Source organism: Oryctolagus cuniculus, chromosome 3 (genome assembly GCF_964237555.1).
Source record: "Oryctolagus cuniculus chromosome 3, mOryCun1.1, whole genome shotgun sequence".
Lineage (NCBI taxonomy): Eukaryota > Metazoa > Chordata > Mammalia > Lagomorpha > Leporidae > Oryctolagus > Oryctolagus cuniculus.
In genome coordinates, this window is record NC_091434.1 from 57,662,588 (window position 1) to 57,687,367 (window position 24,780).

At 36.6% G+C, this 24,780-nt stretch overlaps 1 protein-coding gene across 4 annotated transcripts in view; it reads left to right on the top strand.

Moving 5' to 3' along the window:
• Positions 1 to 24,780, top strand: part of NCKAP1 (NCK associated protein 1) — a 115,814-nt gene that overhangs the window by 55,618 nt on the left and 35,416 nt on the right. For all 4 annotated transcript variants that reach the window (XM_002712325.5, XM_051848379.2, XM_008258817.4 and 1 more), the window contains 8 exons: positions 521 to 617; positions 966 to 1,072; positions 2,840 to 2,972; positions 7,976 to 8,057; positions 10,608 to 10,666; positions 15,786 to 15,931; positions 19,328 to 19,460; positions 23,075 to 23,194. In XM_002712325.5, the coding sequence (XP_002712371.1) occupies positions 521 to 617; positions 966 to 1,072; positions 2,840 to 2,972; positions 7,976 to 8,057; positions 10,608 to 10,666; positions 15,786 to 15,931; positions 19,328 to 19,460; positions 23,075 to 23,194 (877 nt within the window). The remainder of the gene's footprint in view (positions 1 to 520; positions 618 to 965; positions 1,073 to 2,839; positions 2,973 to 7,975; positions 8,058 to 10,607; positions 10,667 to 15,785; positions 15,932 to 19,327; positions 19,461 to 23,074; positions 23,195 to 24,780) is intronic.

Consider the following 24,780-nt stretch of genomic DNA (forward strand, 5'->3'; position numbering starts at 1 on the left):
TGTCAGGGTTATAGATTGAGAGAGGGAGATACAGAGAAAGGTCTTACATCCGCTGGTTCACTCTCTAAATAGCTGCAGTGGTTGGAGCTGGGCCAATCCAAAGCTGGGAGCCAGAAGCTTCTTCTGGGTCTCACATGTGGGTGCAGGGGCCCAAGCACTTGGGCCATCTTCCACTGCTTTTCCTTGGCTATAGCAGAGAGCTGGATTGGAAGAGGAACAGCTAGGATTTAACCGGTGCCCATATGGGATGCCAACTCAGCAGAATGGAGGCTTAACCTACTGTACCACTGTGCTGGGGTAGGATTTTGATAGGTGGAGAGCAACACAAGAAAGGCAAGGATAAACATAAAATTAGAAAGTAATTTAACAAAAAACATACAAAAGATGATTTTTTTTTTATAGGAGCATCTACTTCTTAAAATTAGAAATTTGCTCTGAAATTTCTAATTAAAACCAGCTGCTTTAATTGTCAGTAGTAATTTAGTAGAAACAAATAAACTGATTGTTTCTTTTCCTTTAGTGGTTCAATGCACAGAGAAAGACGCAAGTTTTTAAGGTCTGCACTGAAAGAACTGGCTACTGTTCTCTCGGATCAGCCTGGCTTGCTAGGGCCCAAGGTAATTGATTTAATTCTTACTGCAATAAGTGTGCTATATTAAAATTTTTGCAAGCATTTCTTTTTTATGGAATTTTACTAAAATGTACATCAAGGACCACATAAAAAAGTGGGTTTTATGTTTAGCCAAGAATGAATTTGCTGATTTGACTCTGATACTTTAAAGCCTCCTGCATTTTACTCACTCCTCCCTTGTGGATAGGCTCTCCCTCCAAGTGCTTTTTTATTCTGTTGTCTCTCTTCTCTTTTGAATTTGGTATTATAATTTTCTGCCAATAACTTTTGACTTAAAGATTATTATATGTTTTGTTTTTAATCTTTGAGAATAATTTTTCTTTTTCTATAATAGGCACTTTTTGTTTTTATGGCATTGTCTTTTGCCCGTGATGAAATTATCTGGCTCCTTCGTCATGCAGATAACATGCCAAAGAAGAGTGCAGATGACTTTATTGATAAGTAAGTTAATGACATTAAAAAATTTATTTTCTGTATATTCTGATTTATGGAATATGGAGACTTAGATCTGAAGCAAAGTAATTTTTAAAAAACTTGTTTTTTTAGGACTTTTATATTTTTCATAACAAATATTCTTAACATTAGATGATATGAATTGTAATACAACGTTGTTTTTAACTTGAAATTAGGGCTTTTAATGTATTTTTTCTCTGGTACATCAGATGGTGATATAGTTCTTGTTTGTTTTCTTGATATGCCTAGTAATATTTCCTATGGAATTTATTTTTCAAAATTATTTACTAAATATTTAATTAAGAAATGTTTACAGAGTAGAATTTCAACCCAGTGTGTCATTTGAAATTTCTTTCCTTCATTTTAGTCCACAGTCTTTCAGCAGTATTTAGATAAGTGAAGCAGAGAAGTAGAGCATACAGAAAAATCTTTATTTCTTATAAGCCTCTTCATTTGTGATTTTTAAAAATATATGTGAAGTGTTTAAATTTATTTTAATTTGGATTTTCTGCTATGAGTGTTTATTCTTAATAATTTTTCTTGTTTTGCTTTCTGATTTTTTTTTCTGACATGAATTTTTTTGAATGGAAGTAGTTAATATTAAATATTAACAATTCTTGATCCCTGTTAAAAATGAGTGTCAATAAGAGAGGGAGGAGATGTTCGGTTTGGTACATACTCCCTCAGACTTACCGCTAAGGGTAAAGCTAAAAACTTGCCATTGGAGTCCAAATCCCATTAAGTTGGCAGGTACCAATGCCACCTTATTAGTTAAAGTGATCAGTTTAAGTTCATAAAGATAGGATTAAGTGTCAAAGGGATCACTTAAATAAATCATATAAGACATGTGTCTGCTAACAATAATTGATAGAATTAAAAAGGAGGGAACTATCCAACACGGGAAGCAGATACACAGCAGACTCATAGAATGACAAATGCCCTAAACAGCACTCTGGTCTCAGAATCAGCCCTTAAAGCATTCGGATCTGGTTAAAGAGCCCATGAGAATATCTCAGGCATGGAAAGCCAAGACACTGGGGCAAAAAATGACCTAAATGAAAGATCTCTGTGAGTGAAATCTCAGTGGAAAGAACGGGCCTTTAGAGGAGGTGCCTTTTTCTAAAGGGAGGAGAGAACTTCCACTTTGATTATGGCCTTGCTAAATAAGGTCAGAGTCTGTGAATTCAAGAGGTTTCCATAGCCTTGGCAGCTCATGACAAGAGCCTTGGGTGATTACTGATGTCATAAATTAAGAGTGCCAGTTGTTAAATCAACAACAGGAGTCACTGTGCTTGCTTGCCATTAGGACCTCTGTCCTTAATGTGTTGTACTATGAGAATTAACAGTAAAACTAGTATTCAAACAGTACTTTATACTTTGTGTGTCTGTGTGGGTGCAAACTGTTGAAATCTTCACTCAGTATAGAGTTGATCTTTTGTATATAAAGATAATTAAAAATGAATCTTGATGAAGAATGGGGTGGGAGAGGGAGTAGGAGATGTGATGGTTTGTGGGCGGGAGGGTAGGTATGGGGGGAAGAACCGCTATAATCCAAAAATTGTACTTTTGAAATTTACGTTATTAAATAAATGTTTTCTAATAAAAATAAATTTCTTAACTAATAAAATAATAAAATAAACAGTAAACAATTCCATTTCTAAGAAGCATCTGGAAGTAATATCAAAATAATTTAATATTCTCTTTGATAACAATGAACTTATTACTTGAAATATTCTTCTTGAATTTCTTAAAAAGGCACATTGCTGAATTAATATTTTATATGGAAGAACTTAGAGCACATGTAAGAAAATATGGACCTGTAATGCAGAGGTATTATGTCCAGTACCTTTCTGGCTTTGATGCTGTTGTCCTCAATGAGCTTGTGCAGGTAAAAACTATCTCACATTTCTCCACATTTTGTTTTTTCCTTTTGTATTTTTAGTAATTTATTTGTTTGCTTAATAATCATTTATACAATATCATTTGCTAAGCAGTGAAGATAAAAATAAATGATTCATGGTTATAACGTGTTAAGGAGATCATTGTCTCAAGTTTAGGAAACAGTTGTAGTCTAGTATGAAATGTGTCCTTTATAAATATGTACAGAGCTCAGAATGAGGACAGTGAAGTGAACATTCACCCTGGGAATGGAGGTATACATTAACCAAATTTTAGAGGGCCTAAGAAAAGAGAGAAGTTAGTCACAAATCAGATTTACTATTCACATCACTTTGGCTCAGTGTGTAGATGATAGATTTCTGGGAGCCAAGAGAAGAGGCAGAGAACAAGAAAAATCGCTGCAGTAGGCTAAGTGAGAGCTAATGAAAGCATGATCTTGGACGGTGGCTATGGTGTTAGAGAAGAGGAGATGGAGAAAGTATAACTGATAAGTAAGTATTAGAGGACAGGTAGAAAAAGATCTTTTTAAATACTGTGTTAGAGAATGCCCAGTAAAAAGATTTCATCTAGGCATTCTAATTTAAATGTCCTAGTTTTATTTTAATTTTGAATTTCCCTCTCTTGGTTTTTAGTCATAATTTTTCTTTTTGTTCTTTATTCAGTCTTTCTATATTAATATAAATTTTCTTTGTTTTTATTCCAAATAAACTGAGTGTAGTATTTTATTTTGCCTCATTTTATAGTTACAGATCTCTAAAACTACTGTAAGCTAACATACATTAGAGAAAAGAGAAAGAGCAGTAAATACTCTACATTAAGAGCACTCTAGGGACCAGCACCGTGGTGCAATAGGTTAATCCTCTGCCTGGGGTGCCAGCATCTCATGGGCGCCTGTTCTAGTCCTGGCTGCTCCTCTTCCCATCCAGCTCTCTGCTATTTTCTTAGAAAGCAGTAGAACATGGCCCAAGTCCTTGAGCCCCTGCACCCACGTGGAAGACCCGGAAGAAGCTCCTGGCTCCTGGCTTTGGATTGGCACAGCTCTGGCTGTTGCAGCCATTTGGGGAGTGAACCAATGGAAGGAAGATCTTTCTCTCTGTCTCTCCCTCTCCCTGTCTGTAACTCTACCTCTCAAATGAATACATAAAAAATCTTAAAAAAAAAAAAAAGACTACTATAAACTATTCATTTTTCTAAAAAAAAAAAAAAACCATATTTTAAAATCCTTTTTATAAAACAAAAATGTGGATAAGGAAGAAAATTTGTTCATGTAATTGTTTTACCTTGAATTGCATGTACAATTATTGGTTGTTATCCTGAGCTGATTTCTTCTTTTATCCACTAGATGGAGCCCAGATACTTCTCTTCTGGCCATTAAAAAAAAAGTGCCTTAAATCCCTAGAATATCATTTTCTTGTTATAATTTTATTTGAATAGTTATTATTTACCAGATAAGCCAGAGGCTGTCATTACTGTTAATTATTTATTCTAGCTTACACTCTAGAAAGTAAACTAGAACTCCTGGTATCATGTAATTTTGAAACTATTCTATGATTATATGGTTAGGAGGGGTCTTCAAAAACTTAGTGGAAAGGTACAGATGATAAAAAAACTGTATGGATTTCAACTTTTTTTGCACCAAAATAAACTTAACTTTAAATTCCATTTTCCACTTCTTTTTAAAAGTAATTTTCTTTTCCTTCCTTCCTTCCTTCCTTCCTTTTTTTTTTTTTTTTTTTTTTTTTTTTTTTTTTTTTTTAATTTACTTGAGAGAGAGAAATCTCCCATGAAGCCAGGAGCTAGGACCTCAGTCCAGGTCTCCTATATGTATGGCAGGTACCCAACCACTTGAATCATCCATTGCTGCCTCCCAAAGTGCACATTAGCAGTAAGCTGGAATCAGAAATGAAGCTGAGGGTCGGCACTGTGGTGTAGCGAGTTAGGCCGCTGCCTGCACTGCTGGCATCTTATGTGGGTGTCGGTTACGGGACCCGGCTGCTCCACTTCTGATCCAGCTTTCTGCTATGGCCTGGGAAAGCAGTAGAGGATGGCCCAAGTCCTTAGGCCCCCGCGCCCGCATGAGAGACCTGGGGGAAGCTCCTGGCTCCTGGCTTCTGATTTGCACAGCTCCAGCTGTTGCCATCAACTGGGGAATGAAACAGTGGATGAAAGACCTTTCTCTGCCTCTCATTCTCTTATTTGAAAGAGTTACACAGAGAGAAGGAGAGGCAGAGAGAAGGAGAAATAGAATCTTCCATCCGCTGGTTTACTCCCCAGTTGTCCACAACGGCTGGATCTGCACCGATCCGAAGCCACGAGCCAGGAGCTTCTTCCAGGTCTCCCATGTAGGGGGCCATCCTCTACTGCTTTCCCAGGCCACAGCAGAGAGCTGGATTGGAAGTGGAGCAGCCGGGTCTTGAACTGACGCCCATATGGGATGCCAGCGCTGCAGGCGGTGGCTTTACCCGCTATGCCACAGCGCCGGCCCCAGCATATCATATTAAATGCAGTTCTGTGAGGGGAGGTATGGTGATCATTATTTGTTGAAGAAATTGCATAACTAGCTCAGTATTATATAATTCATACTGAGCTTTTTGCTACCCTCTTCTCTAGCAAAGTACAATTGAAGTACTTTTAACCTTTTGCAAGGATGTAAATTTAGAATTAAGATTGTAAACCTTATAGTTTGTTAATATAGTTTGTTGTAATAGGTGTTGATTTTTTATTGTAGGTAAAATATACATAACAATTTACATTTTAACTTTGTATTTTCAGTGACACAAATCATTACATTGTTGTGTAGGTCTTAATATTTTAAGATTTATTTCATTTATTTGAAACAGTTATAGAGAGAGGTAGAGACAGAGAGGTCTGTCATCGGCTGGTTCACTCCCCAGATGGCCACAATGGCCGGAATTGCGCCGATCTGAAACCAGGAGCCAGGAGCTTCTTCTAGGTCTCCCACGTGGGTGCAGGGGCCCAAGGACTTGGGCCATCCTCCACTGCTTTCCCAGGCCATAGCAGAGAGCTGGATCAGAAGAGGGGCAGCTGGGACTAGAACTGGTGCCCATATGGGATGCTGGCACTTTAAGCCAGGGCTTTAGCCCGCTATGCCACAGTACCAGCCCCAGATCTTAATATTTTTAAAAGATATTTATGTTTGTGAGCATCAACTTTTAAAAATATTTTTTAAAGATTTTTTTTTTATTTGAAAGAAAGAGAGAGGGAGAGACAGAGAGAATTCTTCCAACTACCAATTCACTCCCTAAATGGCTGCAGTAGCCAGAGCTTTGTGGGACAGAAGCCAGGAGCCAGGAGCTTCCTCCACGTCTCCTACTTGGGTGCAGAGATCCAAGCACTTGGGTCTTTTTCTGCTGTTTTCACAGACACAGTAGCAGGGAGCTGGATCAGAAGTGGAGCAGCTGGGAATCAAACTAACCCCCTATATGGGATACTGGTACTGGAAGGTGGCTGCTTTACCAGCTACATCACAGTGCTGGCCCCCCAGATTCAACTTTGTTTCAAAAAAATTATTTTTTACCATCCTTCCCCCTCCTCCCTTTTTTAAAAAAGTTTAAGAAGCAGAGCATCAGACAGCTCCTATCTGCTGGTTCACTCCTCAGATGTCCACAAGAACTGGAGCTGGGCCAGGCTGATACTGATAGCCTACAGCTCAATTTAGATCTCCCATTTGGATGACAGGGACCCAGCTTGAGCTGTCAATTGCTGTGTCTCAGGCTGCCACATCAGTAGGAACCTGGAGTAGGGAGGAGAACCATGATTCAAACCCCAGATACTCTGATAAGGTTTGTTGGTGTCTTAACTGGTAGGTCAGACACCTGCTTCTTACTATCAAGTTTAGATAGCAATATTCGTTTTTTTTTTAACAGTTGATTTATTTTTTATTTATTTGAGAGAAAGAGGGATACATATGGAGGAGGAGAGTGTTCCAGTCTGCTAGTTCATTTCCCAGATGCCAAGATAGGTCCTGAACTGAGCCAGGGTCAAAGCTGGGATCCGTGAACACATCCAGGTCCCCTAGGTGGGTGGCAGGAACCCAACTACTTGCTGCCTCCCATGGTCTGCATTAGCACAGCACCTAGAACCAGAAATCAGCACTGAATTGTAATCCCAAGAACTCTGGTGTGGGACATCAGCATCCTAACCAATGGGTTTACCACTAGGCCAATAGCCTGCCCCCAAATATTCATTTTCTTAACTAATTTTTAAAAGAGTTTTTTTTTAAATTGTTGTTCCTATTTCTCTTGAGGTGTTATTTACATACAGTAAAAATCACACATTTTAGTATGTGGCTTTAATTTGGCTGTATTTTTTTTTTTTTTTTTTTTTTTTGACAGGCAGAGTGGACAGTGAGAGAGAGAGACAGAGAGAGAAAGGTCTTCCTTTGCCGTTGGTTCACCCTCCAATGGCCGCCACTGCAGCCGGCGCACCGCGCTGATCCGATGGCAGGAGCCAGGATCCAGGTGCTTTTCCTGGTCTCCCATGGGATGCAGGGCCCAAGCACCTGGGCCATCCTCCACTGCACTCCCTGGCCATAGCAGAGAGCTGGCCTGGAAGAGGGGCAACCGGGACAGAATCCGGCGCCCCGACCGGGACTAGAACCCGGTGTGCCGGCGCCGCAAGGTGGAGGATTAGCCTATTGAGCCACGGCGCCGGCTAAGGCTGTATTTTCTTATACACATTTATGGTGGATTCCCTTACAGACCTTTGACAACAAGTGATCTGCTACTTGTCTCTATAGTTTTAGCTTTTTAAAACATTTTTTATAAATGTAGTCATACAATTTTTTATTTCTTTCGCTTGCTATATTGTTTTTGAGATTCATATTTGCAATGGTATATACAATATTTTGTTCCTTTTTATTGTTGATAAATATTCTACATTATGGATGTACTGGTTTGTTTATCCAGTTAATGGACCTATGAGTTGTTTCCCAACTAGATATGTTGACATTACTTTTTGCTTCTTTTTCAGAATCTTTCTGTTTGCCCTGAAGATGAATCAATCATCATGTCCTCTTTTGTTAACACTATGACTTCCCTAAGTGTAAAACAAGGTATTAAGTCCTTTAAATAACAGCATATTTTCTTTTTATTAGGTTTTCAGACTTGATTATTAAGGAGAGAATTTAACAGTTAAGTTTTACAGAATCACCTATCTCATTTTTTAGATATAATTTGTATTGTTTTATCTTGACTCTGTTCTCTGTAAAGCAGATTTCTAAAATGAGTTTGTCATGATGTGTACTAAAATCAAAAGAATTATAACTTAAGGTTTCTTATTGTTTAGACCAGGAAAAAAGGCATTTTAAAAATTTATTTATTTGAAAAGCAGAGTTACAGGTAGGCAGCGGCAAGGAGAGAAGTATCTTCCATCTGCTGATTCACTCCCAAAATGGCCAGAATGGCCAGGGCTGAGCCAAGCAGAAGCCTGGAGCTTCTACCAAGTCTCCCATGTGGGTGAAGGGTCCAAGCACTTGGACCATCCTCTGCTGCCTTCCCAGGCATGGTAGTAGGGAGTTGGATCAGAAGTGGAGCAACTGTGTCTCAGATGGTACCCATATGGGATACTGGCACTTCAGGCATTGGCTTTATCCACTCCTCCAAGGTACCAGCCCCAAAAAAGGTATTTTGTAACATGAAAAGGCAAAAGAGTACTGAATACTGTAACAAAGCATATATTTGGTCCAACATATCTATGAGAGTAGAGAATACCATTTATAAAATGTTCAGTCTGTGTCAGGCACTTTATCCCATTAAATTCATGTCATGTTTTTCAACACTATTATTATTTTCATTGATAGATTTGGAAACTCAGGATTTGAGGCTAAACCCCTCTGTTAACATTATTTGCCAAAGCTCAAACAGCTATTAAGAAAGAATAAGAATTTGAGATTGGGTCTGTGGATCTCAAAAATTGATCTCCTCCATTATTTGAAGGCCCTGTTCCAACAGATTCATATATTTTAATTTTGTAGTATTTAATTAAAAGATATTTGAAAACTTAAAAACTTCTGAGTATTAAAAATGTAGGTATTTATTTTAGTTCAGTCAGTCTTTATAGTTACCACATATAAGTCATGAAACTACCAAAAACCTGCCTAAAGAAATACAGAATTATTTTGTGGCGCTTCAGTATGTTGTCCAGAGTTTCTGTTCATAGGGTCCTTTGAGTTCTGTTTTTTTGTTTGTTTGTTTGTTTGTTTTTTAAAGATTTGTTTTATTTATTTGAAAGGCAGAGCTAGAGAGAGAGGGAGGGAGGTAGAGCTTCCATCTGGTGGGTCACTTCCTAAATGGCTTCAACAGTCATGGCTGGGCCAGGCTGAAGCCAGGAGCCAGGAACTTCTTCTGGGTCTCCCATATGGGTGGCAGGAGCTCAAGCACTTGGGCCATTCTCAACTGCTTTCCCAGTTACATTAGCAGGCAGCTGGATTGGAAGTGGAGCAACCAAGACTCCAACTGGTACCCAGATGGGGTGCCGGTATTGCAGGAGGCAGCTTAACCTGTTAATGTCACAGTACTGGCCCCTATTCTGTTCTTCAAAATAGGGTAAGCACACTGGGAATAGGCTTAGGAGAGACATTTGCACTTGCATAAGTGCCTCCTTTATCTTTACCAGATTTGAAAAATGGTTTGCTGTCTTATATCCTTAAATAAATGTTAAAAAAATAATTTTTTTTTTTTTTGAGAGAAAGTGAGAGAGATTCGAGAGATTCCATCTGGTAGTTCATTCCCCAAATGCCTGCAACAGCCAGGACTGGGCCTGGCTGAAGCTAGCAATGACGACTCCATCCTGATCTCCCATATAGGAATCGGGTACCCATCTGCTGCCTTTCAGGGTATACAGTCTCAAGAAACTAGATCAGAATTGGAGGAACCAGGACTCAGACCAGGCACTCAGAGAGGGGATTTGGGCATCCCAAGCAGTAACTTTGCACAAAAGGCCTGCCCTAAAAATATTTTTGATTTTCATTTTATAATTGTTAACATAACATAAACTTACCATCTTTTGTTTATGTTTTCCTAACTGTTGTCTTAAACTTTAGGCCAAATAACCATTTTCAAATATACCATCTTAATCATTTCTAATGTGTATTTCAGTGGTGTTAGGTCTGAAAGACTGTAACTGTGGCCATTAAATAACAACACTGTTTCCATGTCCTGCCTGCCATGCCCTGATAACCACCATTCCACTTTCTGTTGACTTTTCTAGATACCTCATATAAGTAGAATCATGTAGTGTTTGTCTTTTTGTGACTGGTTTATTTCACTGAGCAAAATGTCCTCAAGCTTCAGCTTTGTGGTAGCATGTGCTAGAATTTCTTTCCCTTTTAAGACTAATTAATAATACACATATGTTCATATAGTACATTTTGTTTATCCATTCATCTGTAAATGAACACTTAATTTGCTTCCACCTTTGCCTTTTGTGAAGAATACTGTTGTGAACATGGCTTTACAAATACGTTTTTCAGATCTTGGTTTTCATTTTTTTGGATACATACCCAGAAGAGGAATTGTCTTAGCTCTTATATTTTCAAATGTGTTTTTGATTAATTAAAACATTAATTTGCTTTGTAATCCTTTCTTTTCTTCCATTATTACAGTAGAAGATGGGGAAGTATTTGATTTCAGAGGAATGAGATTAGATTGGTTTAGGTTACAGGTAAGAATTTAATTTTTATTGTGACAATAAAATACAATTGCTTATATGCATATTGAAGGAATTTTTGTATAACTAACCATAAAAGAAATATTTTTACTACTTATTAAATGTCCATAAATATATTTATAACTTAGGCCAATATAGTTTGTATAAAATAGATTACTAGAATTTAAAAATATCCTAAAATTTAAACCCCAATATCTCTTAATTGTCTTATTTCAAATATTTAATTCTAAATTAAAAGCACAAAATTTTTTTTGACAAAATGTTTCTAATATAGCATTAAACATTTACAAGTACAGGGCCAGTTGATAAAGATTTAGGATTGTGGGCCATGCAGTCTCTGGCATAGCTACTCAGCTCTGCCATTGTAGTGTGAAAGTAGCTGTGAACAATACATGAACAAAAGGTCATGGCTGTGTTCCAAAACACTATACAAGCAAGCAGCTGAAAAACTGAAACAGTTTCATCTCCTGCTCTCTGTTTATAATAGTGCCTATTCCAACATTTGAGTTGAGAGATATTTAGGGATTCAGGTGATTTCTCTATGTACTCTTATTAAATACTTTCAGAGTCATTAAACTTACTCACTTGAAGCTTTCATTTGAGAATTTTAGCTTTGTCAATTATATGGCATAATATAAAGTGAGTGAACATTAAGAATGTAGATAATATGGTCCTGTGTGTGGATTTTTAAAAATTTTTTGTAAGGGCATCATCAGCTATCTGTTTGATTAATTAATATAATATATACCTGCTTGTAAAAATTGCCTGGAGCTGCTATAACAGAGTATCAACCAGGTGGCTTTAACAGTGGAAGTTTTTTTTTTTTTATTTTTTTATTTTTTTATTTTTTTTATATTTAAGGTTTACAAACTTCATGCATTGCATAAATACAAATTTAAGAACACAGTGATTCTTCCCATCCTACCCTCCCTCCACCTGTACTCCCACCTTCTTCCTCCTCCCTATCTTATTCCCATTCTTATTTTTTACTAAGATCTATTTTCAGTTAACTTTATACACTAAAGATTAATCCTACACTAAGTAAAGAGTTCAACAAATAGCATGAAAAAAAAAAAAAGCAACTGTTCCTCAGCAGTCAAGACAAGGGCTGTTCAAAGTCATCAGATCTCAAAGTGTCAATTTTACTTCTATTGATTACCTTTTAGGTGCTCTGTTACCACAGATGAGGGAGAACATATGGTCTTTTTGAGACTGGCTTATTTCACGAAGTATAATGCTTTCTAGTTGCATCCATTTTGTTGTAAATGACAATTTCATATATTTTATTTTTTACTACTGTGTATTGTTCCATGGTGTAGATATCCCATAATTTCTTTATCTGATCTTCAGCTGACAGAAATCTGGGTTAATTCCATATCTTAGATATTGTGAATTGAGCTGTAATAAACATGGGGGGGTGCAGATAACTCTTTCATATGCTGATTTCATTTCCTTTGGGCAAGTTTCCAAGAGTGGGATGGCTGTGTCATATATATGGTAGGTCTGTATTCAGATTTCTGAAGTATCTCCATCCTGTCTTCCACAGTGGGTGGACTAGTTTACATTCCCACCAACAGTAGATTAGGGTTCCTTTTTCCCCCACATCCTCACCAGCATTTGTTGCTTGTGGATTTCTGTATGAAAGCCATTCTGCCTGGGCTGAAGTGAAACCTCATTGTGGTTTTGATTTGCATTTCCCCTGATAGCTAGTGATCCTAAGCATTTTTTCATGTGTATGTTGGCCATTTGCAATGGAAGTTTTATATATCAGTTTTGGAGCCTAGAAATCCAAAATCAAGGTGGGGGAAGGGTTGATTCCTTCTCAGGACTGTGAGCAAGATCTGTTCCATGTCTTCATGCTTTTGATAATTTGTTAATGATATTTGTTGTTATTTGGCTTCCAGATGCCTCACTCTATTGGCATTCTTCCTGTGTTTCTTTGCATAGTTTTCCCTTTGCATATTCTGTGTCCAAATTTTTCCTTTCTATAAAGGTACTAGTTATATTTGATTAAGTCTGTCCTGATGACCTCATTTTCATTTCTTTGCTTCAGTAAAGACTCTGTTTCCAAGTAAGATCACATCCTAGGTATTAGAGGTTAGAAATTAAATGTAGTTTTTTGAGAGAGTCACAGTTTAACCCATAACTGCTATTAACTATGACTGGAACATACAATCACTTAGACTCCTGATGCTGCCTATAAGAACCTTACTTTTTAACGACAATAGGACAAAACATTCCAAAGAAAATTTATAGTACTAAGCCAGAGAATTCCTGGCTAGGAGTAGGAGGTAAAAGTTCAAGGTAGGAATCAGTGTCCAGAATCTAGGAGGTTCACTTAGGTGTTGAAGAGCAGGTCAGTGGTGAAGGTTCCAACCCTGCAGACCAGATAATAGGATACAGAAGATTAAATATTGAAGAACAGTGCATTTCTCTTTTGAAGATTTTGTAATCTAGCTATGAACAACATTTTTGTAATCTAGCTATGAAAAACAAAATTAAATGATTGTTTAAAGTCTAAAAGGTTAACTTAAGAGAAGCTACAGGTAATGATTTTCAGTTAATTACAATCTCCTTAGAGACAAGATTGCATTTTTCAAGTTGGAATTGGTAGTAATGCTTTAGAGAAAACAGGATATTACCCAAATCTTAAAAAAAATGGTGGAATATGAATAGGAAGATAAGCTTGTGCAGTTGTGAGTTAAAGTATCAAGACTTCTATAAGAAGCAGGTATTCACAAGAGATATGAGTGATCTGATTTTGATCACTGACCATTGATTTCAAGTGGAAGTACTTGAATTGCTAGATAGAAGCATATGGCCAGAGAAAGGTATTATAGATACCAGTAGTTCTTAAACAGAGCAGGGCCAGAAGAATAAGCCTTTGGGAGAATCTTAGTAGTGTGCTTTGTGCCTTCATTGGAATCCTATTCAGTTTCAACCTAAGATTATTACTCTTTCATAGGTTACTTTCATCTTTCTCTTTTTTCTACTCTTTGTTCCACCTCTTTTATAAGAGTTATTTCTATGTGTTCTTTGTCATTTTTTTCCCTATTTCCTAAGGGATCTTGTTCCTCTGTGTATTTTCTTAAGTATCTTCAGTTGCTGTTTCAGATATCTTCTCTATCTTCTGATTTATTTGGATGATTCCTATCTTATACTTCTGTTTAAGCCAGTGTCCCTTTTTTGTAACATGTTTATCCTTCATTATTGTCATTTTAGATGGGTATTTAAATCAAATTAACTCATTTTGTCACTACTCATTTCTTCTCAATCTGTTTTTACAATGTTACTTATTTCTGATTTTTTAAAATGAGCATTGGTTATGGGAAGTCTGTTGAACTCTTGACCACAAGTGTTTCCTCTATAAAGCTTATTAGACTTGATTTGCCATAAATGTGTGGTGTACTTTTTGTCACCAGAATATTGTCATAAGTGTTCCTCATTCCTTCCCTCCTGGCAGACAACGCAACAAAATACAAAGCTGCTTCCTCTGTAGTGTTGCTACCTTAGTGAAAGGTAGTGTCATTCACATAATGACCCTTTGCCTTTGTAGGGTTTGAGGTTTGACTTGTATCCTACTCTCAAAGCAATAATTTAGTCTCTTACTGGCAGAAGATATGAGACTCATGGATCAGTGACAAAATAATTATTTACTGTACAAGAAGCAGCATAAGTATCGGTATATATTCATTTGCATCTTTTTCCTCTTAGTCCTGCAATGGGGTCCATGTGAATGCTATGTATATAGTGGATTTATGTTGTAGATAAGGAATACTGAGTTTGAGGAACCCATTTTATCATCAATAGTAAGCATACTTGCTCTTTGTTACAGAAGAGACATCGCCTCTTCCTTCAAGTTTGATAGTTGCAAATATAATGCTAAGAAATGGTCTGGAGATTAACTGCAAAGTCCAGATCCTGCCTTCTTGGCATACCAGCAAGGCATGTGGGAGTTTATGAGACCTTTGAAGGAAGTCCCTCAGTAGCCAGAACTCTGACTACGAGCTATAATTCTTGCCAACCATATCTAACTATTTCTCAGATTAAACTGTTTTAAATTACCACCACTCTCTACCAGATCATTGTAATGCTGTCTTATTGCCACTACTGCCTGATAATAGATTTGTTCCTCTTGTTCCCTTCCTAGTATTAGGAAAATATTATTTCCTAGTATTTTCCTATTATTACCTCTCCCTGTTTCTCCCCTCCATATAGAGCAATCTTTCTAAAACAAAAACCACCATACAGAACATTCAGTAGTTCTCCAGAAAGTTCAATTTTTTAACATGGTTTACAAAACTGTGTCTGATTTGGTTGAATCTCATCTTTACTATTTTTCTTTGAGCTCAAACTATAGCCATTGAAAAGTGTTTATTCTGTAGGCACCACTCCTTTTCTTATTTTCTGTGCTTAGAAAATATCCACCACCCATGGACATGATTCTGTTCTCTGTGATTTGTTATTCAAATCATGGAACTTCTTTCTCTGCAACCTCTCTGGAGTCTTACTTAAATTCTGTCACCTTTTTTGGCAAATCTACAGTAATCTTTACTGTATCAGTACTTCACCACAATCCGTTATGCTAGTATAATTTATTATATAAGGGAAATAGTTCATGATAAATGGAATTAAAAAGTTAATTTTGGTGCTAAAAATTGTAAAATCTATACTTTTTATTCACAGTATGCATTTGTTGAAGACCGTTCAAATTACTCAGTTTTTAATGATTCATTAAAATGTCACTGAATCAACATGTGCAGTCCTTACTTTTATTGGATTGTTTCCTATGTTTTCTTTCTTAAACTAGATTGAAAGCTTGTTTTGATAGGGTTATCATGACAATTAATTGTTTTTTTACTTTTGATAATGATTACTTCAATTCCTTTGGAGTTTGAGTGACAAATAATTAGATTCTGTTTTATGATCATCAGTGTTTCCATTTTTTAAAAGAAATTGCTTATAGGAATTTCAAGTTACAGTGATTAGAAACAGTTTACAGAAAAAGATATTCCTGATAAAGCGTCACAAAAGCATTTGCAATTTTTTTTTTTGTTTCTTATTGACAAACTCCCTACATAAACTACTTTTGTTTTTTGCTGTGCTTTTACAGGCATATACTAGTGTCTCCAAGGCTTCACTTAGCCTTGCAGATCACAGAGAACTTGGGAAGATGATGAACACAATAATTTTCCATACAAAAATGGTAGATTCTTTGGTGGAAATGTTGGTTGAAACATCAGATCTCTCCATATTTTGGTAGGTTGTTGTTTTCTTTAAATCTGGATTTGAAATTTTAGTGTTTGGAGATAAGTGTCTTGACAATTCAATTAATAGACTTTTAGGAATGAAGGAGAGCAGATTTTCATTGCAGTGGTTAAGACTTCTGTTTAGGATGCCTATATCCCATCTTGGAGCCTGGGTTCAGGTCGGCACGGTTGCCAATTCTAGCTTCCTGCTGATGTGCACTGTAGGAGGCAAGTGTGATGACTCAAGTAGTTGGATCTCTGCCACCCATGTGAAAGGCCTAGATTGAGATCCTGGCTTGGGCCTGACCCAACCCCAGCTGTTGGTGGGCTTTTGGGAGTAATCAGAGGATGAAAGATAGCTTTCTATCCATGTCCTTCAAATAAAAAGGAAAATGGAAAAACAAAAGCAATATTGGCTGTCTTTGTGGTACATGTTAGGCCATCGCTTGTGATGCCAGCATCTCATATCAGAGTGCTGGTTTGAAATCTGGTTGATCTGCTTCTGATGTAGTTTCCTGCTTATGTGTCTGGAAAGACAGTGGAAGGGGGCCCAAATACTTGGGCCCCTGCCACACACATGGGAGACCAAAGTGGAGTTCCCGGCTCCTGGTTTCAACCTGACTCAGCCCTGGCAGTTGCAGGCATTTGGGGAATGTACCAGCAAAATCTCCCTTGTCTTCCATCACTCTGCCTTTCAGATCAATAAATAAAACCTTTAACAGAATTAGAATAAGGTAAAAAGGAGTAATTGACTTTTTATAAAAACTTGTCAGCAAAAAAGTGAGTGTATTAGGATTTTATGCCTATTTTAATTTCTGTATAAGAGGGAACTCTTTTTTTTTTCTTTTTAAGATTTATTTATTTATTTATTTATTTTGAAAGAGTTACTCAGAGGAGAGAGAGAGAGGGAGGGCTTCCATCCAATGGTTCACTCCCCAGTTGGCCACAACGTCTGGAACTTCGCCTATCCCTGGAGCTGTGCCTATGCGAAGCCAGTAGCCAAGATCTTCCGGGTCTCCCACATGGGGACAGGGGCCCAAGGACTTGGCCATCTTCTGCTTTCCTAGGCCATAACAGAGAGCTGGATTGGAAGTGGAGCAGCCAGGTCTCAAACTGGCGCCACTATGGGATGCTGGCACTTCAGGCCAGGGCGTTAACCCACTGTGCCACAGCGCTGGCCAAGAGGGAACTCTTATTGATATGAACTTTATTTCTTATATTTTGTTTGATGAGGTGAAAAAAATCACTTCAAATTACCTTAAGGCCTTCCTTTGCATCATTGGACTGTGAGAAAAAATTCTGGATCAGGGTCAAATAGAGAAGAATTAGAAATTAAATACTTACTAACTTCACTTGTAAAGTATTAGATTAGTTATTAATATGATGATGTGAATATTCCTTGAATGGTGTTTCACTTTCCTGTTTCTATCATAGCCTCTTTTGTTGTACTTAGTGTTGTAGTTTACTTTTCTCTTTTTTTCCTTCTTAACCAGAGGATATAGTCCTTGAAGGAAGTTTTTATTGTTTCCTTAGTGTCTAACGTAGTAGATACTTAATGTTTTAATTAATAAGTGAATTGGCCAGGATTTAAATTCAGGAATACTGACCCCAAAGCCATTATACTGCCTCTATTTCTTGCTTCTTTACCTTTCTTTTTCCTTCAGGCAAGTCTCTCTTTCTTTCTTTCTTTTTTTTTTGACAGGCAGCGTTAAGACAGTGAGAAAGAGACAGAGAGAAAGGTCTTCCTTTTTCCGTTGGTTCACTCCCCAAGTAGCTGCTACGGCTGATGTGTTGCAGCCTGCACGCTGCGCCGATCCGGCCAGGAGCCAGGTGCTTCCTCCTGGTCTCCCATGTGGGTGTAGGGCCCAAGGACCTGGGCCATCCTCCACTGCACTCCCGGGCCACAGCAGAGAGCTGCACAGGAAGAGGAGCAACCGGGACAAAATCCGGCGCCCCGACCGGGACTAGAACCCGGGGTCCCAGCGCCGCAAGCAGAGGATTAGCCTATTGAGCAGTGGCGCTGGCCTCTATTTCTTAAATGCTGAGACAAGCTGAGTAGCTAGTGAAAGTAACAATTTCAGTGTATTGACATTATTATGAAAAATGCATTGCTTTTATTATGGAAAAAATCCAGTCAACAATGATTTTGGTAGTTTGTTAGGATGGCTTTAATTAGCAGTATTGTAGAAGAAATTTAAATCACCAGGCAGAAAAGGCATGCCTGTTAAAGGAATTCATGAGGTACTTCAATACTTAACACTTTTTAGGTTTAGATACATCACATGTCACATTTGCAAGAATTTTAAAGATTATTTGGAGCTGTGTAGTAATGTCTAACCTAAAGGCTGCCTTTTAAAGGAAATGGAACATTTTATGTTTAAATATATTTAGTTATGGAATTACTCCTATAGTATAAGAAGAATACAGCAATTAAAAAGTCCTCTCCCCTTTCATAAAACTAAAAGCAATAAAGTTTAAACTGTCATTTTCAGTAATTAATTTTTACCCAAATTTTCTGAGTCACATTCTAATTTATTTGTCACATCCAAAAAACAGGACATGTTTACTACCACTGTTTGTCTTACGACTTTTAGATGTATTAAGTATAACTACTCACATTCTTTTAAATTTAGATTTAACATATTTTAAAATTTGCATGAAAATTAAAATTTATGGCATATGGTTGTTTAATTGACAATGTTTTTTCTTTCTTAGTGGTACTTAAAATAATGGGATTTCTTGCAATCCAAAATGATTTAATTAAGTTCTATTATGTGGAAGTTGAATGTCATACAATCATACACCATAGAAATGGTTTATTTTCTGTTAGGTTTTTTGTTATATGTTTATTATACAAATATATTCTCTGTTTTAAAAAGTTTTTTTTTTTTTTTTTAATTTGAATAAGAGACAGAGAGATCTTGACAGAGAGAGAGATCTTCCATTCACTGGTTCACTTCCCAGATGGCTGCAATAGCCCAAGCTGGGCCAGGCCAGAGCCAGGAACCATGAGCTTCATCCAGTTCTCTCACGTGGGTAGTAGGAGCCCAAACACTTCAGCCATCCTCTGCTGGCTTTTCCCAGGCCGTTACCAGGGAGCTGGATTAGAAGTGGAGCAACAGTAACATGAACTGCACCCATATGGGATGCTGGCATCACAGGTGGTGGCTTTACCTGCTGTGCCACAGTGGAAGCCCAAATAATATTCTTATAACCCTGATATTATTGGCATGTTAAAAAGATACTTTTTAGGGATAATATGTCTCAAAGAAATAAATGCTACCAGTGATAATTTAATTGAGTCAAATTAGATGAGTTATACATCAGAAAATTATTCTTTTGAGTATAAAATCTATGTTTATTAGCTTTAAAACTTGTGATTCTAATTTTTTGTTTCCTTATATAGTTTTTATAGTCGTGCTTTTGAGAAGATGTTTCAACAGTGTTTGGAGTTACCTTCTCAGTCAAGATACTCAATTGCATTTCCACTACTTTGCACTCATTTTATGAGTTGCACACATGAACTATGTCCAGAAGAGGTAATTTTGAGTATAATACTATGATGTATATGGTATGCAAAGTAAATTATATCAAATGTGTAGTCAACCAAATAGTCACACAATGATAATTACCTAGTATCTCTTCCCATGTAGTACATCTTTTTGCAGAATCAGAATAATGCTTAAATAAATATATGATGTAGGTATAATATATGATGTAGATATATATATGTATAAGTGTCAGTGATGGGTCAGATATTAAATATTTGTGTTAAGAATATTGTCTGCTTTTTTTTTTTTTTTTTTTTTTTTTGACAGGCAGAGTGGACAGTGAGAGAGAGAGAGACAGAGAGAAAGGTCTTCCTTTGCCGTTGGTTCACCCTCCAATGGCCACTGAGGCCGGTGTGCTGCGGCCGGCGCATCACGCTGATCTGAAGCCAGGAGCCAGATACTTATCCTGGTCTCCCATGGGGTGCCGGGCCCAAGCACTTGGGCCATCCTCCACTGCCCTCCCTGGCCACAGCAGAGGGCTGGCCTGGAAGAGGGGCAACCGGGACAGAATCCGGCGCCCCGACTGGGACTAGAACCCAGGGTGCCAGCTCCGGAAGGCGGAGGATTAGCTTAGTGAGCCGCGGCGCCTGCTACTTTTCCTCTTAAACTGCTGAAAATTTCAAAATTGAATTTATGAATAGCTGAGTAAATATAAACAAGTCAAAGATAAATTTCACTGACTTGTTTATATATATTAAGCTAAATCTAAATTTTCTTATATTTTTAAGGGACATACATACACAGTTACTAATTGAACTAATTACTCATTTTATTGATATCAAGTATTTATAAAAATGTGCTCAATATCAAGCATGACAGAGTTTTAGTTTGATTGGAGGCGTAAGTGTTAGTGATCTATTACTCTGCATGGTGATTATAATTAATAATCTGTTGCATATTTTTAAGTACCTAAAATTAATTGGTTTTTGATGTACATACCATAAGAAATAATAAGTTAATGAATATATTAATTAGCCTGACTGAATCTCTCTACTATGTTTATGTAGATAAAAACATAACATTATACCCCACAAATGTATACAGTTATCATTTGGCAATCAAAAATAGTAAAAAAAATTATTAGTGTTTCTTCTAATATTTAAAGAAGTAATAACATTTTGAAAGTATATAAGCATATATTAAAGTTAGTTAAAGCATTTTTTAATAATTTAACTTAAATGTTTAGTCCTTCACATAGAACTGCACACCTTGTAGAAAGAAATTTACAGAGAGCAGTACCATTATCAGTATCTTTAAGCATTGGGTGACATATCTTGTTACAGTGTTGAATGCCAACATTCCATGGGGACTTTAAGATAGATTATTTTGGGGTGGGGGTAGTTCATTAGGAAGTACACCAATTTTAATAAGATTAGAGATTTTTAAGATTTAATAGATTTTTCTTGATACTAAATATCCTTTTAACTCTTTCCTTACCATCATCCTTCCAATTAAATTGCCCAACAAATTTCAATTTTATGTTATGTGGTATGACTTCTTGAGTCCATCCTCTGCTTTCTATTGCTATTGTCTTTTGTGTAAATCAGATTTATTTTCATTACTCTTTGTGTGTACTGTCATCCTTTAGTATCCATGGAAGATTGGTTCAGCCCTCCCATGGACACTAAAATGCATGGATACTTAAATCTTTTATAAAATGATGTAATTTTTGCATATAACCTGTGCACATTCTCTGGAATATTTCGATTTCTTTCTAGAGTATTTATATGTAAATGATATGTAAATTCTTGTTATACTGTACTGTTAATTGACTAATGACAAGAAAAATGATCTGTACATGTTTAGTACAAAGTTTTTTTAATTCTGAGTATTTTGAAATTGCAATTGATTGAATCCACAGATGTGGGGTCCATAGGTACTTATCGCAGACTGTACTCATTTGTGGATCTTGTTTTTCACCTGTTATTATAGTCTCCTAAGCACTCTCTGCTTCTGTTGTTTTCTCTTCTAAAAGCTGTTCTCAGCACTGCAGCCAGAGGCAGAGGGCAAATAATGGAGAGATTTGTATGACACGTTAACAAATATTAGTTGTCTTTTCCCCCAGTTTTAGCATTTTTGAGCTATTGAAGAGTCTATATTTAAGTAAATTAATGTCTGTTAAGAATAAATTTGAAGTAATTCTAACTCAGTATATTTTTTTCATAAATCTTAATAGCAAGGCAGATGTTTGTCTTTCAAGAGTGAGAAATAAGATGTCTGAATGCTTGCTAACTGGTGGTCCTAAAGTGGACCAATATTTAATCATATCTGGCTGCAAATCCTTTTTGGTTTGGCTTTTTAAAAAGGATTCATTTATTTATTTGAAAGGCAGAATGACAGAGAAAGGGAGATGTTAACAGAGATCCTCCATCTGATGGTTACTTCCCAAATGCCTGATAAGAGCCAGGCCAAAGCCAGGAGAAAGGAACTCTATCTGCCTCTGCCACATAGATGACAGGAATCCAAGCAGTTGGGCCTTATCTATGCCTCTCAGGTGCATTTGCAGGAAGCTGGTCAGAAGCAGAGATTGGGATTCCATCCCAGTCATTCTGGTAAGGGAATGTAGGCATTTCAGATGATAACCTGCTGCACTACAATGCCTGTTTACTCCCCCAATTCCCTTTTTTAAGATTTATTTGAAAAAGTAATGGGGGAGAGGGGAATCTTTTACCATTTTAAAGGGTATTTTAAATATAATACATTATAAAGTATTATGCTAGATTTAGGAATAATTATTTTGTATGTTTAAATATTTTTATATTTTTTAGCAGCATAGAAATACTGTATATAATCTTTGTAATTTTTCTATAATTATAGATCAGGGAAGGAATGCTCTCAGAAATTTATCTTTTTGTTAAGTATTATAGCTATATAGTATAAAAACTTACAGTATTATACAACATTCCAATTATTGTTGATAAGAAAAATCCACCAAAAGTACAGAATCCTGTAGAGAAGCATATAGACTTGAGTGTGTGTGTCTGTATGTACATATGTAATGTTCTAAAAATTAAGGTTTTTCTCCTTTTTGATTTTAAAGAATATACAGACTGCCTCCCCCTGCTCACGCTATAAACGAAAGATTAGGTTTTGAAATTCTGAATGCTTTTTGAATTTATTTTACCAACTTAATTCCAACAAAAAAGTTTTATTTAAATATTTGAGCTCTTCTGTTCATACGTTAAGTTGTTGTTTTGTCAAGATTTATGTATTAGGTGTAAATTTTTTTGCAGTATGGCTAGAAAACCTTACTTTAGGTCTGTTCTTTCACTTTGTAAGCTTAATATTTTAATGTTTAAGAGCTGAAAATAAAATTGTGGAATTTGAATATTAAATAAATTTTTTTTATTAAGGAAAGTACTCATCTTTCAAGTTCTCCCAGTAGTACATTAGTGGGATAATTGTGAAGTACTTATTTCATGTCAACTGTGGACAAATACAGTCTGGTAGTTTAGATACTCTAGTAGATAAAAAATATCTGTAACATCTTCTACTCCCATGTTTTGCGTATTAGGACTTTAGCCAAATTTTCCATATTTATTTAAAGTATTTTAATTCAGACTAGTTTCTTATAACTTTTATTATTATTTCTGCTTGAACAGCGACATCATATTGGAGATCGCAGTCTTTCCTTATGTAATATGTTCCTGGATGAAATGGCCAAACAAGCTCGAAATCTCATCACTGATATTTGTACAGAACAATGTACTCTTAGTGACCAGGTAATAATTTAAATGTTTCCTACAGATAGGGAATTTGTTTATAAAGGCAAGAAACTGAACTGTTGGGGTTGGCATTATGATACAGTCAGTGAAGCTACTACTTAGAACATGAATAATCCACATTTGAGTGCCTGGTTCATGTCCCATCTCTGCTTCTGATCCAGCTTCCTGCTAATGTGTACTCTGTGAGGCAGCCCATGATGGCTCAAGTACTTGTGGGAGACCTAGGTGGAGTTTCTGGATCCTGGCTGTTGTAGGCATTTGGGGTATGAACCAGCAGATAGATCTCTCTCTCCCTCATCCTGTTTCAGTCTGCCTTTCAAATAAATAAAAATGAATAAATAAAAACTTTTTTTAAAAGGGTTGGAAGAAAAAAAGGAATAGGCAAATCAGGATTCTCTATTCAGTGAAAATTTTTTTTAAAATTAAAGAAAAAAATGAGCCATTGGCCAGTTACTATTTTACTTTCCATTTTATTATTCTAAAATGCTCAGTAAAGCCCATTACCTCTTTTTTTTTTTTTTTTTTTAAAGATTTATTTATTTATTTGAAAGAGTTAAGAGAGAACTTCTTTCCACTAGTTCACTCTCCAAATGGCCTCAATGGCCAGGCCAAAGCCAGATGCCAGGGGCTTCATCGAGGTCTCCCTGTGGGTGGCTGGGGCCCAACCACTTAAGTCTTCTTCTGCTGCTTTCGCAGGCCATTAGCAGTGAGCTGGATTGGAAGTGGGGCAGCTGGGACACGAACCAGGGCCGATATGGGATGCCTGCCTTGCTTTATCCGCTATGTCGCAACACCGGCCCCAATCCCATTACCTCTTGCTGTGAGATTTCTTAAAGATGTAAACTTTTTGATAAACTGTAAATAATAATATTTGTGTTCTTTCATCAGGAGACATAATATTTAGTTTGTATGTGTGTTTGTGTGTGTGTGTGTGTGTGTGTGAGAGAGAGAGAGAGAGAGAGAGACTAACACCTGGTTCAGTTATTTCATTGGTAGTTGCAAAATACTCTGATTATATCTGTTTTAAATATATAAGTTGCAATACATTTTTGATGATATTTCCTCATCTGCTTCTTGTTTAACTGTTGGTACAGTTCATAAAGAAAGGCAAGGCAAAATAAATAGTAATTCTTTGCCTTCATTTTCTAGACATTAATAAATGATTTTATATTATTATAACCTCCTAATGTTATTTGATAGTTTTAACTCTATTATACTTTTTTTAAAAAGATTTATTTTATTTATTTGAAAGGCAGAGATAGAGAGAGAGAGAAAGACAAAAAGAGAGAGAGAACTGCTGGTTCACTCCCCAAATGGCCACAATGGCCAAAGCCAGGAGCCAGGAGCCTCTTCTAGGTCTCCCATGTGGGTTCAGGGGATATCTTCCCTGGTTTTCCAGGCACATTACCAGGGAGCTGGATTAGAAGTGCAACAACTGAGTCTGGAACTCAGCTCTTCGTTTTGCTGATCTCTAGTATTTTTTCTGTTTCAATTTTGTTGATTTCTTCTCTAATTTTAATTACTTCTTTTCTACTAGTTTGGATTTGGTGTGCTGTTGTTTTTCTAGGTCCTTCAGATATATT